At 28.6% G+C, this 18,869-nt stretch overlaps 1 protein-coding gene across 1 annotated transcript in view; it reads left to right on the top strand.

The window, feature by feature from the left end:
- Positions 1-18,869, top strand: part of sd (TEA domain transcription factor 1 homolog scalloped) — a 127,869-nt gene that overhangs the window by 99,264 nt on the left and 9,736 nt on the right. Inside the window, exons 5-9 of the mRNA XM_087162143.1 lie at positions 11,096-11,229; positions 15,419-15,649; positions 16,857-16,897; positions 17,880-18,060; positions 18,153-18,215. Coding sequence (XP_087018269.1) covers positions 11,096-11,229; positions 15,419-15,649; positions 16,857-16,897; positions 17,880-18,060; positions 18,153-18,215 — 650 coding nt within the window. The remainder of the gene's footprint in view (positions 1-11,095; positions 11,230-15,418; positions 15,650-16,856; positions 16,898-17,879; positions 18,061-18,152; positions 18,216-18,869) is intronic.

The following is an 18,869-nucleotide window of genomic DNA, read 5'->3' as shown; positions in this document are numbered from 1 at the left end:
TAGATATTTAATTTTTAAAAGCTCTTAAACTCACGGCTAATAATCTGAATTATATTTTAATTAGATTTTACGTTTCGTGGCTACTGTTTGTGGGTAACATGAAAAGTTAGCATATTTTCTGATAGTTTGTTTACATTTGAAGCGTACTTTCTATATCTTGATTTTGATTTGTTTTGAAGAAATTTATTGATTTCTTTCAAAAATTTTTTTTATTTATTTTGATGAATTTATTGAAATGGGTAAAGGACGTACTTCTCGATCTAAGAAACGTAAATATTACGGTAATCAACATGCCACCAAAAGCAATGATTTGAGTAAAGTTGATTATACCATTTATTCAAAATTGTGTAAAACAGATGAATCTATTACTTCAAGCTCTTCAAAATTATCGATTTCTATGGATGTCAATAAAGAACTGAAGCCTTTGGATAAAAACAATCTGTGTGGCAATCGAATAATTGATATTGAGATCCTAATGGTGATATTAGCTTCATTATGTTGTCCGGTTTGCTATGATAACAAATTGCATTTAGAAGAAAATTCTAGATTTGAGCTATTATAAATATTATAAAAAATATTTTTTACTTCTAATTAATAATAAAAACTATATTTAGACATATATATTAAAGTGTGAAAATACAGTAAGATGGTTGTTTAATAAAAAATTGTTCCTGTGTTAAATGCTTTATAAGTAGTAGACTTTTGATGTTATTCACTAAATACTTTAAAATATCGCTAAATAATACGTTAAAATATCGCTACGTTAAATAAAACTAAGAAAATGTGTGAAGGAATGTGCCCCCTATAAAATATAATAACTTCCTACTGACAAACATTCATAGTTTTTAGAAAAAATGTAATTATAAACTTTAATTGTGTTTTTCTCAAAATGACAATTTTGCTGTTTTTTGTCTACGGAAAACAAGATAACTCAACTAATTATAATAAATTTGTCTTCAAACTTTCAGAGATTGTTTCTTGTATTGGTGGTTATGTAACAGACCTCCAGAATTCACATAACTGTATTATTTTTTGTTTTATGAGATATTTTGCAGTAGATAATGTGAAGAAAATGTGGAAAAAAATGGAAAAATATGCTTAACACTCCATAAATTTTTTTAATTTCATGCTATCATTTAAGTTGAGGTTCATAACACTTCAGAGGGTTATACGAAACGGCTCAAAAAGTTTGATAGCTGCATGTACAATAGTTTTTTGTGTAGAGTGTTTTCCGTTAATGAGTTATTTTCATTAAAATTATCTAAAAAATACTCTTTAAACAAAAAATTTCCTGTATATTAAAATTTTCTCTATTAAATATGTTTATTTAAATTAATATACAATATAAATTGCAATAATGTTGTGAAAAATATTTATTTTTCAAAAATTTTGTCCCGAAGGTAGTCGGATACCTTAAAAAGTTCTGGAAATATGGCGAAATACGCAAAAAGTGAAATTAACTTTGAGGGGTTTATATTGTGTACTGCTTTCCTGACCAAACTATTGGGACCATATTTCGGGGGCTCCGAATCCGAATAAAAAGAAAAAATTATGTTCTTCTGAGAAAGTACGTTTTTGTGTCTGATTTTGTATTAAAAGATTATTATCTCTTAAACCATTAAGATTGAGTCATAGACCTTGAGATTCCGATTATTCAGGGTGGTCCGTTTGTTTTTTTGCCCAGTGTACAGACAGATTGTATAATTATATAAATAAGTTAAATAGAAAAATTATCGCTATATATTGTTAAATATTGATATTTTTGACCATGCATCCCTTAATTCAAACTCGTAATTAACGGTTGCAGAAGCAACAAACGGTTATGGAACAACTTGCAAAAGCAGTCTCTATCATATGACCCGAAAAGAACTGTTTAACGTTTAATTATTTTCGTTTGCATTAAATAATAGAATCATAAAATTTAAAATGTGCCTTAAGAGAATTTACATATCTTAATCTCTTTTAATAAATCATCATAATAATAATCATCATTATAATCTTTTAATTTCTATTCGTATTTTCTGAAAGAAATTTTTCGGAATTAATCAGTCTAGTTTTTAACTCCAAACAAGATAAATAAATAATATCGTATGCTTTGTTATTTTGGGATCGAATCGATTCGAACCAAATTTTCCGCCCTTGCATCTCCCGGGAAAAACTCTCCTTTCATCCGTCTCAAAAGTCGTTCTTTTACCGCTTACAAGGAGTGTTGAATTTCGAAAATTCCTTATCGTTCCATTCAAATTCTCACATTACAACGCTCCTATAGAATTTTTTCGTAATTTGAAATTATATACTTTTTTAAATCTTTGATATAAAATTATTAAGAGAGGATTGATTTTTTATTCTCTATGGGAATGTTCGAATATTACGTAAGCACCCAAGAAGGGAGATAAGGTTTAGGATTCGCTTAATTTTGCTAACCATGGGTAGGAGAGCTATGAACAATGCTTACCTTAAGCTCTGATATTTCCTTATTTTAAAATTAAGAAGAAGAAAAAACACGTTCACGCATAAGAAAATGCAGTGCAGAAAAACTTGGAAATCAGCTCTGGATAAATTTTTAATTAACTACTTCTCGAAATGAATGTTTAAATATAGGAAAATCTGTACATAAAATATAGTTATCTGAAGACAGTTATTAAATTTTGCACAACTTCAAAAAGAGCCATTCTTATACAATGTTTGAAACGATTAAAAAAAACATTTCTAGTGAAAGCAAACATATAAAAGGTGGGAGTTTTAAAATTGTTTTCTGAATTGAAATTTAAAAAAAAAAAAAATTGAATGTGGTCAAAAGATAAAATTCGTAGCAAAATCAATCCATTGTTAAAAATTATCTAGAACCGCTGTTGCTGAATTTATCGAGTGAATCTTCAGCACTATCTTCACAAATTCAAATTTGTCTGCCACTTTAACACAGTCACACCGAGTTATTTATTGTAAATTCAGCTTAATCTAATATACATTAAGCAAAATTTGCAAATATAAGGTCCATAAACACTTTATGTTCTTTAAATTTAAATTGAATTACATACAATGCTGTTTGATAAATTCCATACGTCACTATTAAAGTAAGAGAAAGAATTTTTTTTTATGTGTTCTCAATTCAGAGTTTTAATTTTTACTGGGAACAAGTTGCGAGATGTTTTAAAAAGAGAGTTTCTACATTTTTTCCCCTCGTTTGTTTGTTTGCTGTTTAAAAATAAAAAAATACTAGATGCAAAATAATCTGCAGTTGCTTTAATAATTTGCATTTGCCTTGCAAGAAGATTTCTGCTTCTAGGTCTAGAACCATCACCCTATTAAAAATGTAACTAAATATTTTTATAAATGAATTAATGTTTTAAAGTAGGAGCCTGTTTGGGGCTTAGGCGACAGAGCGTTCGCCAGGTTCGAATCTCAGAGATGGCTGTTCGATGCGAATTCCGCAGCCAGTCTGCACCGACTACAGTGCTGACGTAAAATATCCTCAGTAGTGGACTGATCATATGTTAGAGTCCCGTTGCAGTCAGACTTACCGTGGGAGATTTTCGCGGTTTTCTTCTCCATATGCGGGTTAGTTCTCTCTAAAAGTCCTCTACGAAGGCAAAATTTTTTCCAATACTTGATCCTGGAATTCCCTCGTCTTCTGGATTGGGTTCAAAATTACATGGCTACGGCATTGAACATTTATAACCTTAAACTCAAAATTGAATCGACTGTTCAACGACGGTTATAAAATGTTTTAAACTACATATTTGGGTAATAAACAATAAGGGCTGATATAAAGATGTAATAAATACACTTATACCTAAAGATTCAATACCTAAAGAATTCTCCGTTTTCATGATTCAATAAATACACTAATACCTAAGAGACTGAGTTACATTACGACAAGACCAGAATTGAAGAGTCCGTTTTTATGATGAAATATTTTATGAAGGATCCGTTTTCATGATTCAATAATTTGTGAAGGATCTGTTTTTGTAATAAAATATTTTGGGAATGATCCGTTTTCATGATTCAATAATTTGTGAAGGATCTGTTTTTGTAATGAAAAATTTTATGAAGGATCCGTTTTCATGATTCAATAATTCGTGAAGAATCTGTTTTTGTAATAAAATATTTTGGGAATGATCCGTTTTCATGATTCAATAATTTGTGAAGGATCTGTTTTTGTAATAAAACATTTTATGAAGGATCCGTTTTCATGATTCAATAATTTGTGAAGGATCTGTTTTTGTAATAAAATATTTTGGGAATGATCCGTTTTCACGATTCAATGATTTGTGAAGGATCTGTTTTTGTAATAAAACATTTTGTGAAGGATCCGTTTTCATGATTCAATATTTTGTGAAGGATCTGTTTTTGTAATAAAATATTTTGGGAACGATCCGTGATTGAACATTTTGTATTAGGGTCGGTTAACGGACCTAGATTTCTCCTAAAAATAACCACTCTTAATATCATTTTATTTTGCTACCATTTATATACACAAAGTGGAATGTATGCGAAATAATACCTTTAAAAAAAAAACTCTTTCGTTCCTCTTTAACAAATGGTGAATAATTCTCATTTTACTTTAAAACTCTCCCTTTTAAAAAGCATCTTCAAACCTTTTATCAATTGACTAACAGAGTACGAGTCAATACATTATGGTTGATTCCGGGGCTTTTGTCCTCCCTTAAGACGCTAAGATTAACTTTCTGAAGGCAAATATTTCTCGCGTTCCAGGGCGTAATACGTGCTCCATCCCCCATTCTTGCATGTCTCCGCCCTATTCCTTGAACACCCCCCTTCATCTATCGATCCGAGTACGTATATTTATGTGTGCGTGGGGGGAAGGCTCTCAGATCGAAATAAGTGAAGCGCGTACACCTACCAACCGACTCCCAGCAACGCCATCCCAAAGGAATGTCTGGAATGTCCTCTCTCCTGCATCCCTCTTTTGCGACACGGACCTGCGCTTGCGCATCCCTTTGCGTCCTCCTCTGCCGCTTCAGAAATGATTATTCCTTTTCCCCCTACCCCTCTTGGATAGGGGGGGACAGAAAATGAGCAGCAGCTGTTGGGAACCCCTCCCCATCCTGACCAGGTGAGGGCGGGAGAAGGGACTTGATAGCTTGTCAAAATAAATATTCTTTTCTGGTCCCCCCGCCCCTTTCCTCATGCTGCTTTTGTAGGAATAGAGAGCCGAATAATCGTTGACGTTTACTTTTTAATTGCTTAACCCCGTCTACCTCACCCACCACCTCCTTGAAGTTCACTTTGTGAATATCCTTTTCCACAAAATGAAGTGTCGTTTCTGCTCCGGCAGAGATGACAATTTATGGGTTTTGGTGTTCACTTAAGCAGGCATGATTGTCAACTGTATTATAGTTTTCAAAACGAGTTTTGAGTTCTATTTTGTATTATCGTTTGCCCTTATGAAACCTTGCTTCATCAGAAAAATATTTCTCTTCTTAAGAATTCCATATTTTTTTTATTATTATTATTACCATGAGTCTTATTATTGAGGAACAAAGTGAAAACAAATATGTATTAGGCTGTTTTTTAGTGCTCTTTTCTTTTGTCGTATGATACATTGCTTCTAAGCACTTGATTTATTATTTTGATAACTGTTACGAGTTAGTAATTCCTAAGTAGAAGAATAAGTTTTCAGTTCTATTTCGTATTATCGTTTTGCCTTGTGAAACCTTGCTGCATCAGAAAAATATTTCTCTTAAGAATTCCAGATTATTATTATTATCATGAGTCTTATTATTGAGGAACAAAGTGAAAACAAATATGTATTAGGCTGTTTTTTAGTGCTCTTTTCTTTTGTCGTATGATACATTGCTTCTAAGCACTTGATTTATTATTTTGATAACTGTTACGAGTTAGTAATTCCTAAGTAGAAGAATAAGTTTTCAGTTCTATTTCGTATTATCGTTTTGCCTTGTGAAACCTTGCTGCATCAGAAAAATATTTCTCTTAAGAATTCCAGATTATTATTATTACCATGAGTCTTATTATTGAGGAACAAAGTGAAAACAAATATGTATTAGGCTGTTTTTTAGTGCTCTTTTCTTTTGTCGTATGATACATTGCTTCTAAGCACTTGATTTATTATTTTGATAACTGTTACGAGTTAGTAATTCCTAAGTAGAAGAATAAGTTTTCAGTTCTATTTCGTATTATCGTTTTGCCTTGTGAAACCTTGCTGCATCAGAAAAATATTTCTCTTAAGAATTCCAGATTATTATTATTATCATGAGTCTTATTATTGAGGAACAAAGTGAAAACAAATATGTATTAGGCTGTTTTTTCTTAGTGCTCTTTTCTTTTGTCGTATGATATATTGCTTCTAAGCACATGATTTACTATTTTTATTACTGTTACGAGTTAGTTATTCCTAAGTAGAAGGTTAAGTTTTGAGTTCCATTTTGTATTATCGTTTGGCCTTACGAAACCTTGCTTCATCAGAAAAATATTTCTCTTCTTATGAATTCCAGATTTTTTATTATTATTATTATTATGAGTCTTATTATTGAGGAACAAAGTGAAAACAAATATGAATTAGGATGTTTTTTTTTTTAGTGCTCTTTTTCTTTTGTCGTATGGTATAACGCTTAGCGCATGATATGCAATTTTTATAACTGTTTCGAGTTTGTAATATTCTTAAATAGAAGGTTACGTTTAGCTCATCTCAATCTAACGCCCTCTAACTTGTTATGAAAATGGCGTATCATTTGATTTTGAAAATTAGCGACAACGAGTTATGAGTTCTTTTTTTTTTTTTCTATAAATGAGGAACAAAGGGGAAAAAAATGTATTAAGGTGCTTTTTTATATAACTCTTTTCGTTTGCCGTTCGAAATAACGCTTTTTAGCAAATAATATGCTATATCTAATGACTTAATCAGTTTGTAATATTCATAATCATTAGGTTAAGTTTTGATCATCTCTAGCTAGCGCCCTCTATGCTGATTATGAAGATGACATAATTGATTTTGAAAATTATCGACTAACTCTTTTCTTCTGTCGCATGACTTTTATCGAATAATACGAGTTAGCAATATTCGTAATTATTAGGTTGAGATTTGTTCTTTTCCAGTTAACGCACTTATTATAATAAAATAGTTGGCATCTAGTTCTTTCTTGCTTTTACTTTGGTACTCGTAAAAATATGCCAGAATTGAAAACTGTTTTTAATCTGAAAGACTTTAAAAGTCTGTAGTTTTAAGATAGTTTTTAAAGGATAATGTGCTATTTTTATGTTGATTTTGAAAAATGGCTGAAAATGAAAACAGAAAGAAATCGAAAATTTTTCCATTTTATTGATTTTAATTTTTTTAGTTGGGAAGATAACAGCAAAGTAGTGACATTGTACGAACTATTTCTTTTAAATATTTAATCCTTTTGTTCATTTTCATGCTCAGTCAATTGAATACCTGCAAGTGACGTCATGGTAGGTAAATCGTAGCATGTGTCGTTTCAGAAGCCAATAAGGTACGACACACACGCATATCTTCACTTATAGGTATCCAATTAAATCTGATTTAACTCACATGATTAGGCATAAGCATTCTACTTCTTGTTTTAACTTTATATGGTATAAAATTGAAAACTTTATACGCGGTGTAAAACAACTCAAACTGTGGCTTTTTAATTTTTCGTGTCAATAGATCTTTAAAAAGGATAAGTTAACTTTGTTCTTAATTTATATGAATCTTTTTTATTTATATAGGGTGCGTAGCGTTTTTAAAAAGTGCTTAAAGGTGCTTATTTTTGATTTACATTTTTTAAAAGCCCTTAAAGGTGCTTTTTTTTTTATTTGGTGTTTGTAAAAAGTGCTTAATTTTTTATCTTTTAATACGAGATTTTTTTCTTTGCCGTATCGATTATCGTTCTAAATTTTAAAAAAAATTCACGATTTTCATAATTTTCTCTGCAATATTTATCAAAAACTAGTTATTTTATCATGACTATGTTAAGTTTTTGAAAATGTTTTTGAATTTTATTGATTTTATGTTTATAAATTAAGAAAGATAGAAAAAAAATAATATTTCTTACTGCACAGATCCTAGTTATGATTTTTTTTTTGGGGGGGGGAGTGATTAAAAATATTTTTTGAGTGCTTCAAAAGTACTTAAAATGTGCTTATTTTTTATTGAAAAATTTGGCTAGGCACCCTGTTATATAATTGAATGAAGTAGCATTTAGGTCTTATCACGTATAATCGCCGTTCTTTCTCCCCTCCCCCCCTCTTTGCCATTCCCTGGCAATTTTCTTCGAAATTTAAGCAAGCTTCGACTGTATTTCTGATTAGATATTTAAATGCAAGATCGAAAACTTAATTATCGGGCGATAATATATATTTTTTGAGCCTTAATTTATAACGGCAAACAAGAACATTCCTACATTTATAGGCATGTATTAAGTTATTTCTAAAGTATTAAGAATGGAAAGAATAATTGGTAACTTATTGCTTGTGCTATCGTTGGGGTCTTATAATTTACACACATGTCAGTTTATGTTGTTGAAAATTAAATTTCTTTTTATAGATTACTACTTAGGGGACATTTAAAAAGTTTCTTTTTTAGCCAGTATTCTGCTTAAGCTGTTGTAAAAAAAAAAGTTGTAGTTTGAAGAACCAACCTTTCAGAGTATGTAAAGTTTTTGTAAAGAGCTACAGAATTTCATCAGGCTCTTTAAACTGTTGTTCAGTTCAGGGTAGCTGCTTTTCATCCAAAGCTGAAGAACTCCCCCCCCCTTTTTTTTTGTTAATTTAATGCCTTAAAGAATACAGGCTAAGATAAAAAAGCTGGCTTTTATTAGAGAACTAATATTTATCAAAAACTGTAATAATATAAAAGGGTTATGAAATTCTTAATTGTTGCATTGATGTTATTTTATGTTTAAAAAAAATTAGAGTAGCAAATTTGCACTTTAGAAAGCTTTATTTAAAAAAAAATATTTTAAAATACCTCGAGCTAAAATTAAAAATCAACTTATTTAACACAATATAACAGGGTTTGTTGATTTAAATCAACTGATATTTTAAATATATATATTGATTTAAAAAGTTAAAAAACAGTGTTTTAAATTATTGATACTTTTATTATTTCTTTTCTTAGTTTTAAAATTTATTTTAAATAAATTGCTATATTACTTTTGAAATTTATTATTGCTGCATTAATTAATTTTAGCTAATGAAATTACTTTCTTTCTTGGTGTGTGTTAAATTCCAACACATTTGAAATTACATTTTTAAAAATCTTGAGATTGAAAGTACAGATTAAAGTAAACATTTAAGTATTTTTTTCTCATAATATGTTTGCAGTTTCTTTGACATTATCAGATTTTCTATAAAGAAATTTTGTGGAAAAATTTTTTCAATGAGTACATAAATTTTTGTAAAAATTATTTTTAGATTAACTTATCTATTTTGATATCGAATTAAAAAAGAGTATTTTAATTTAAAAATATATAGATTAAATATTTTTTTTTTTTTGATGAATGACTACATTTATAAACACTATCTGTAACATTTATTTTGTCATTTTAAAAATCAAGAGAGAAAAAAAAGAAATCACAATTTTAAATTAAAATTATGGTTTGGTAATTTTAATTTACCTTTGCTTTAATAGTTAAAGAGTTCTTTAAATTCTCTATTTCATCTAGTCTTTAAATTTCAATCATGCATTTGTTTCAAAATGGTTGCTATGCATTCAAAGCTATGTATTATAATGAAAAACTGTTTTAGGTAGTTAGAGCTTCTGAAATATTCTTATAATATAGTTTTAATATTAATTTAATTTTGATTAAACATTTATAAAGTTTTTTAGTCCTAAGTCAAAGTTCTTACTGTGTACTTGAATTTTAAAAAAAATCCGACTTAAATAAAAAAAAATCTGATTTTTTAAATTTTTCTTTTAAAAGAATCAACAAAAAAAAAAATCACAAACCCTGCTATACTAGTATATTAATAATACAAAATTAACTATAATTATTAATAGTCAACTTTTTAAACAATATATACTAATTATTTTGAACTAATCATATGTACTTATATAGAAAATACTTAATTTATTAGGAATTAGTACATACAATTATAAAAAAGGAATTATTGCAACATAATACTATATCATGATAGAAAAATTTCAGACAAAAATGATCTGATTTTTCTAAAATCTGAATTCTGATTTTTAAGCAGGTATGAAAGCAATTGCATTATTAAAATTAATAAAATTTTTATCTATTTACGGAGTGAATGCCCTTAAAAGAAATTAAAATCATAACATATTTTGTTTTACTAAATAGTCATTTATGAAATTAATTTAAATACATGTATGTTAATTTTAATAAAAACCAGCCAGTTTGGCCTTTTCCAGAAAAGCACGTTCTTTTTAAAACCCTGTTGCTTTTGTATTCTAAAAAAAGTTTTAGTGCAAAGAAAGTTAAGGAACTTGTTAAAAAAAATTAGAATATTTATAAAGAGCTGTGGATTTTACATTTTTATTTGATTTTTAAGTATTAACTTAGAATTTGAGTTATTTTTGGTTGCCATCTTCTTTAATTGAATTTAAGGGCTGGTTCAATGCAGTGATTAGCCACAGTTTTCCTTAGTACAACATTTTCATCAAACTGTTCCTTAGTATTATTTCCGGTTATTTATGTCACAAAATTTTCACTAAATAACAGTACAATGCATGAAACATTTCAATGTCTATACTCAGTTCAGTGAGAACTGATAGTGGAAGCAAACATAAAGGTGTGCTGTTTATCATTAACTTTTCCTATTTCTACCAGTTTCTTAAGAAATTAATAATTCTTATTAATTAAGAAGTTAATTAATAAGAAAAGAATATCTGTTTCACAGATATTCTTTTCTTATTAATCATTAGTCATAATAGCTCTGTTTGTCATATCCTTGGCGTCAATCAGCCAAAGGTTTTGCCAAGTGTCAATGGGTTTGTTTCCTTTTGCTATTAGTATTTGTTGAACAGTGTATAGTTGCAAATTGTGTTGTTGTTTTCAATGATGCTCTTTAATCTAATTTGAATGTGTTTCCTTTGCTATTGAGTTGCTATTTTGTATTATAATGCTAAAAGATAGTTCTTGTGTTTTAGGTCGTAATGAGTTGATAGCCCGCTATATAAAATTACGAACTGGAAAGACGCGTACTAGAAAGCAAGTCTCTTCTCACATTCAAGTACTAGCCAGGCGGAAAGCTCGAGAAATACAAACCAAACTAAAGGTGCATGTAAGAGCATTTTCAATTACTCTCTTTAGCTTTAAGGAAAACAAAAGCGATAAAAACTTGACTATCCAAACATATCCAAATGTTAAGTTTCATAAAGATTTAATGATGAAGTTTATTAAGTTTTATATTATTTTTAAAAAAAAATCTTCATTCAATTTAAATGTCTTTGCAAAGTTCTCTTTCTCTCTCTTTGTAGTAATTTTTTCTTATTGTGAAAAGTAATGTTTTCTTTTTTTCCCGTTGTAATAAGAATCTCTGAAATTGAAATGCTGATAACTTTAATATTTTATAATAAGTTTATGTTTCTATTTTCGCTCCCCATATTTTTACATTGTAAGATATTTTCTTTTCTAGCCTTCGATTTACTTACTTTAATCAATGCTTTGATTTTATTATTTCATATTCTAACTTACTTAACATAAATCTACTTAACATTTTGTACAAATTTTATTTCCAGTAACTAAGAATTGGATAAACAAGTTTTTAGAGCTTTATTATCATTGAATTTTTTTATTGAATATTTTCAAATCAGAATATTTTTTTAGCCTGGGTTAGGCATTTCTAATATGATTGAAATTGTTCAGCCAATTAGTTAAAATATGTTAATTTTCATTTACATACCACAAATACTCATTCCTTAAAACAGCCAAAATAAAAACAAATTTTTATTATTTATTTATTTACAAACTAGTCAACTTTAACGTATAGTACTAAATAAATCTGTAAGGTGAGGTATAAAACAATTTTTCTATTTTAGAAGTTAAACAAATAAATCTGTAAGGTGAGGTATAAAACAATTTTTCCGTATAAAAGTTTTACAAATAAGTCTGTAAGGTGAGGTATAAAACAATTTTTCCATATAAATATTTTACAAATAAATCTGTAAGGTGAGGTATAAAACAATTTTTCTATTTTAGAAGTTTTACAATTAAATCTAAGGTGAATTATGAAACAATTTTTCCATATAAAAGCTTTCTATTTCAAAAGTTTTTTTATTTTATTTAGAAAATAGCCTAAAACTGATAATATTAAACTTTAATTCGTTTGCTGATTCGGCCCTGCTATGAAAGTGGGCATATGAAAAAATTAGCTTGATTTTAGGTTGTTACCTGAAAATCCCCCCCCCCCTTTTTTTTTAAGTACTGTGTATCCTGGTGTATAAGTCAACCTTTTAAATCCCCAAAATGTTACAAAAATCACGGTGTTGGTGACTTATATGCATGCATTGAAGTTGGTCATTCTTTCACTGTGAAATATCAATGCATTATAAAAAAATGAATAATTCTGTATCAATTTGCCCCTTTTAAAAACTATTTTTAATACGTTTATTTGTTCATATTTTTTTCACATATAAAGGTATTTTTTAATGAATTAATACTTAATTAATAAAAAAAAATAAGATCAAGAAAGGTAAAGATAATTCATTCTAGAACATTTAAACAGGGTGCGTAGCGTTTGTAAAAAGTACTTAAAGGTGCTTTTTTGGGGATTTCGTTTTTAAAAGCTTTTAAAGGTGCTTTTTTCAACTGGCGTTTTTAAAAAGTGCTTTTTTTCTGCATAACTTTTTTTCTTTCCTTCAGTGATATCTGGTGGATCCCATGCATTTCACGAAAAATGGGGAGTTTGCTACGTAATCATTAACGCGGACTTCATGTCGTACCCATGTTATGACTTGCGCATGCGCACACTTGAAACCGAAACCCGAGTGCTCCAATTCGGATAGAGAATATCAGATCCTTATGAAATGTTTTTCTTTTTAATTTAATTTATTTTTGTTCTTGTTTATTTTATTTTACTTCTAACACTTTTTTTGACGTAGGGGGTAAGGGTACTTTTATTCTGAGTTCAGGGTCAAGTTGAATTCACTCGGTGATGAGGGAAGGTACTGATTGTTTTGATTTACGCCCGTTTCTTTTTTGTTTGTTTTTTAACGCTAAAACTGTTTATAAAAAGTTTTTGTTTTTCAATAATATCATTGATTGAATATGAATTTTTTGAGTGCTTGAAAATTTTTGTAAAGTGCTTGAAAAGTTTTTAAAAAGTGCTTATTTTTGATTCAAAAATTTGGCTACGCACCCTGTTAAATAATTATAACGCAATGAAAACTTTTAAAACGTACCATAAATCAACAAATTTAAAAATTCCAGAACAATTGAATCATCCGTTTCAGATTGAATAATGCTAGCGGTGCCGTTATTCGAATCCCACTCTGCAACGGATTCTACTTCATCCTTGTCTGCTGGGTCAAGAAAAATTAGTCTTCACCCTCATTCCACATTTTTTTTTTTTAAATTTACCTTATCATGTGAATCCACATTTTGCCACGTGTCTAGTATCATTTGACACATGATGTCGCTAGGAGCACAGCAGATATTTTCTGTTTTTTGTGAGAGTTTTTTTCAGTGGTCAATTTATACACTTGACGTACTAGAAGTTTGTTATCTTGTAATCAAAAGTAGGGCGTTTTATTCAACGGGTCGACGTTGACTTGTAAACCAAGATATACAGTTGTTAAATCCTTTAGTGACATAGTTTTCTTCTTTTTTTTTTTTCCTGTTGAACAAAAAATTTTTGCATTGAGGCACTCAAAATATATTAAAAATGATGCTATAGTGGAACATTTTGATAAATTTTATTGACTTAAAGAAATTGTATTTGTTTTACATCCTTTGTATTCAGCATTACTTAGTTTTTTATTTCCCTATTGAAATTTAAGTATATTATCTTTATCTTAACAATAATAATGCATAGTGTATATTATCTTTATCTTAACAATAATAATGCATAGTGTATATTATCTTTATCTTAACAATAATAATTTAAATAGTAAAAATGCAAAATAAATTTTTATAACAATGTATTATTTAAAGAGCTCTGCCTTAATTTTTTTATGTTATGGAAAGATTAATAATTAAGACATTAATATTTTGTGTATGTATTTCCATAAGTTTGATCGTAAACTGAGTAAAAACTTTATGTGCTTGAAATTTTTACTTACTAACGATTAATTAAAATTTTACAATATTCTGCCTGAAGCATACGACATTCATTTTTATTTGGTAACTAGGAAGGACAATTTTCGTTCTTTTTCTTTTTTTTTTTTTTTTTTTTTTTTACTTCAGACACTTTTACTTAGCTTTTACGCATAGCTTTTATTTTAATACATGACTGACTAATTATTTCAAATAAAATAACAGACTAGTTTTTTAACATTTTTATCAAACGTTTTTAACATGAATGTACACATATTTTGACTTACGCTTATTTGAAATATTAAGTTTTATTTATTATTTTTTTTATAAATTGTAGCTCTTTTTAAAAGTTTCAATTAAAAGATTTTGATGGTTTGAATACTTGCTATATTCATTTTTTATAATTAAATTGAATTTTATTAACCATCATTATTATGTTCGAAAAAATTAAGGTAGGCAGGTTTAATTACTTCATATTTTGGAATAAAAGCCAATTCTATATGAAGACAAGGGTGCAATTTTTTTTTTTAGTAAGAAGTATAAAATTAATTTTTGTATCTTTAATAAACCGTACTTGCAAGTGCCTTGAAATTTAAGAAAAAAAAAATGATAAACCAAAGCACTAAATATTTTTGTCTTATATGTGGAAATATGGACAGCGGCAAGCTTAAAATTTTTGTAGAAATAATGAAAGGGGCTGTTTAAATATTATGTAAGGAGGGCATGCCTATTGCTGACTAGCTGGGAGTATAAACAATGTTTATATAAGACCCTGCAATTTATTTATTTTAATTTTTTGTAAATGACAAAAAAAATAAAATAAAAGAGTGATGAAAAATTATGCTTAGAACAATCTCAAATTTGGACGGAAAAAAAATTGGATAATTAGAGGAATTTCAAAATTTTATAAAATGAATTGAAACATAAATTATGCTTTTTGCAAAGTTGCATTTTTTATTTTTAGTTTAATCTTGAAATTTTTAAAATTTGATTACTATAGTAAAAATTAAAGTTTAAAAAAAAAAAAAAAAACTGGGGGTGAATGTAACTTTCTTGCATAAGCATAGGAGTAGTTTTTTAGTTTGCTAATTTTTTACTGAGGAGAGGGAAGTTAAAAACATGCTTATATAATATTTGAATTGGCCCCAAAGTAGAGATAGCATACAACCGAGGATGGCAAGCACACACCATCAACGGTTGTAATTATCTCATTTCAGCAGGATCAAACTTCAAAAGAAGCTGCTGTGCAGTCGATGTCCTCCATGTCATCTGCTCAGATCGTCTCCTTATTTTACTCACAGGACCAAGCTGCCAAGGAGAAGGCCCTCCAGTCACTAACGTCCCTCTCATCCGCCCAAATTGTCTCCGCCACTGCCATCCACAACAAGGCCGCTGGGCTCGCATCACTCGTACCTCCCGTCAACTATAGTGGAACGCCTGTAAGCAAGGTTAACATTTCTTCCCTTTTTTTCACCAATCTTACATAGATTGTTTGAAATGATTTATTGTTTCTTTTCTAATTACAACAAACATGATAATTTATTTCCCCATAAATGCTGCTATAGTGCGACTTTGAGGAGAACTCCTCCAGACTGAAAGTCTGGGGCTGTCTGCTGCTATGGTAACAAGCGAGAGCACATTTCTAATGGGAGTGAAAAGGAGGAAAGAAGATGTCGATTGGTTACGGCGGCCTACGCTAAAATTAAGACAAAACTATTCACCTTACACCCCTATTAGAAGTGACCTTTCCTCGTAACCGTAGTACCCGCCACGATGCGAGACGGGTGTCTGGGGGAGTTCTCCTGAAAGCCGTACTATAGTTCGGTCTGCATCTTTGAAAAGTAACTTTTTGCAAAAAATTACCTAAAATTAGTGGTAAATAACAACTATAATCAAAACATCTGTCTGTAAGGCTAAGCTCTCTTTTATTTTAAAACCTCTTAATGGTAAAATGTTTAAAACAGACATTTGATTTTTTTGCTGAATTCAGCTAATATGGATGTGTGCATAAATTTTAAATATATATATTAACTTGTGTTGAAACATAAATAGTATAAATTTCCTTTTAATTTGAGTGGAAGACTGTCTGTTAAGAAAACTTAATGTAATAAAAAAACTTTTCATTGCAATTTCTCTTTTACTCATTGCTATTAAGTCTATTGAAAAAACGAGTTCATGTTAACTTACAGTAAGCCATGAAATTTTAAATTGAAAAAAATGTATTTTTAAATATCAAAATGCTATCAAATTATTGCAGCATTACTTTCCCAATTTGTATTCCATTCGTAATTTTCTTGCAATTTGATAGTTTGAAAAAAAGTTTTCAGTATTTTTTTAAAAAAAACTACTCTTAATAAAGCCCATTTTATACTTGCTTAAGAATTTAAACAATTAATACTTCTAAATAATGAAATGAGAATTGAAAAGAAAAATTTAAAAAATGTTTATCTGCAGTTAATTTTTCAAAACTCCTTTGCATTTTTAAACTGTAAGTGAATATAGAGTGTTACGATAAACTTCTCTAAAATGCACCTTTCATTATTTAAAATTATGAAAATTAAAAAGGGAACTGTACTTTAGACATTTAATTTTCATACTGTGCCAAAAATTTTGAACCTTTATTTTATTCATTTGATTTTTTTTTCTCTTTCTCAGTTCTGGCAACCCGGTATTACTCAAGCTGGAACTTCAGAAGAGTAAGTTTGAAATAAAGGCATACAATTGCTTTTATAAATTTTCTGTTCTAACTTCTAAATTCTGTTATAATTGTTATAATATTGAGTCTCCACTGTCAACCAATGCTATTTTGTGTCACTTTTCCCGTGTTTTCCCTTACATATTCGTTAATAAAATTTTTTTATATAAACTTGAAGCATCCAAATTTAATTTTAACTAATTAACAAAGTTAAAGAAAATAAACTGCTAAATTTTAAAAAAAAAATCCCCTTTTTTTTTTCTTTCTACTATTTTTAAATTTTGGTCTAAAATAACCCTGCTTGGAGTTTCTTTGGACCACTCACTTATTTTAATAAGATTTGAATACAATTTGAATGTTAGACCCCTTGCAGAAGAATCTTCTAATAAAATGATATTGCACATCAGCAAAATAAGTAAATAAAAATAAATATTTTTCGTATTTAAAACATAACGAAAAAAAATGGATTTGAAATATATGACAATAACTTGAATCTTGTTTTTATGATTTTTAAATGCTAAAAATTTTATTCCAATTAGTAATCAATCATCTCTGGGGCATAGAAGTATCCTCGTTTATTTAGGTTAGGAAAGCTAATTTCTTTTTTTTTTTTTTTGTTAGTCCACTCGCCAGCAAGAATGTCCTTTACTGTCAGGCTTGATTTTATAGTTTATGTTCATAAATATTTTTAGATGTACTGTCAAAAAACAAAAAAACAAAAGCTTTAAATGCTATTTATCCCATTTAAATCACCCAAAATTATTAAAATTTCCCTATATGATGCAAGCTATATTTTTAGCCAAAAATAAATACCCATATGTTTCGTTTTATTAATTTAGTACAAAAATTAAATTTGTTTTTGTTTTGTTATATGTTTTATCATTACCAAACATGTTCCATTTTTAGCTTTTTCTAGTTTGCTCTTAACTAAATAAAATGTATATTGATATGTTTTAAATGAAAATATTGTTGATTTTTTGCAGCATTAAACCATTTGCTAGTCAGCCTTATGGAATAGGGCACAAACCACCTGTAACCGTTCCCGCCTCTAGTGTTGAGCTCCTTAGTCCGCCATCACCCTGGGAGGGAAGAGCGATTGCCACTCACAAGTTAAGGCTTGTTGAGTTGTCCGCCTTCATGGAGCAGCAGAGGGATCCTGAAAATGTAATTGCCTATAATTATTGTTTTTATTTTTCATTTATTTATTTAGATTTTTCAGCATTTATAAAATTATATATTTATTTTATTTTTTTCAGTATCAAAAACATCTATTTGTACATATAGGAGGCCTGCCAAGTTATAGTGATCCTTTATTAGAAGTAATTATAATTATAATTTTTATTTTTATTTACATACTACGAGCTATGCTATAAGATAAAATTACGGGTCACCACCAGTTGCTGGGCGGCTAATATTACAAAGGCGATTAAAAAATTATCTGCCAATCGCCACTTCTTTGGTCAAAAAAGCATGTCACCTGCATTTTATTATTTTTTTAGCATTGAATTATTATGAATAGGTTATTATATTCTGAGAATAATTTTATTGACCATTTGTTTCTTCAACTTTTTCTTTATTTTATGTATGAACCTTGTAGTTCTTACCATATTTTGATGAATTTATCAAAAGATATGCTTTACAAATGCTTTACATTAATAATATCAACTGTTTTTTTCTTATTGTTTAAAATTATCTATTTTTAATAAAGTTGCTTCATGCTTTTAAAAGTGGCCACTGTTAAAAAGCCTACAAGCCCATTAAAAAATTCTTAATTTTGCCTTATAGTTAATGCCCAATCTTGATTTTTTTCACAGTAATTTTTGTGTAAAAAATAAATTGCGGGCATTAACTATAGGGAAAATTAGGATTTTTTCTTACAAAGGATTTAATTATTCAAGATGCCAAAAGTTATGTAGTGCATAGTTTTTGCTGGAAATATTTTAATTGTTCACAGATGCACACTTAACTATTAT

The sequence above is a fragment of the Parasteatoda tepidariorum genome, chromosome 4 (assembly GCF_982258835.1).
Source record: "Parasteatoda tepidariorum strain Cologne lab strain chromosome 4, Ptep-v5.0, whole genome shotgun sequence".
Lineage (NCBI taxonomy): Eukaryota > Metazoa > Arthropoda > Arachnida > Araneae > Theridiidae > Parasteatoda > Parasteatoda tepidariorum.
The sequence above is the reverse complement of the archived record's forward strand: the minus strand, read 5'-3'. Positions and strand labels throughout refer to the sequence as shown.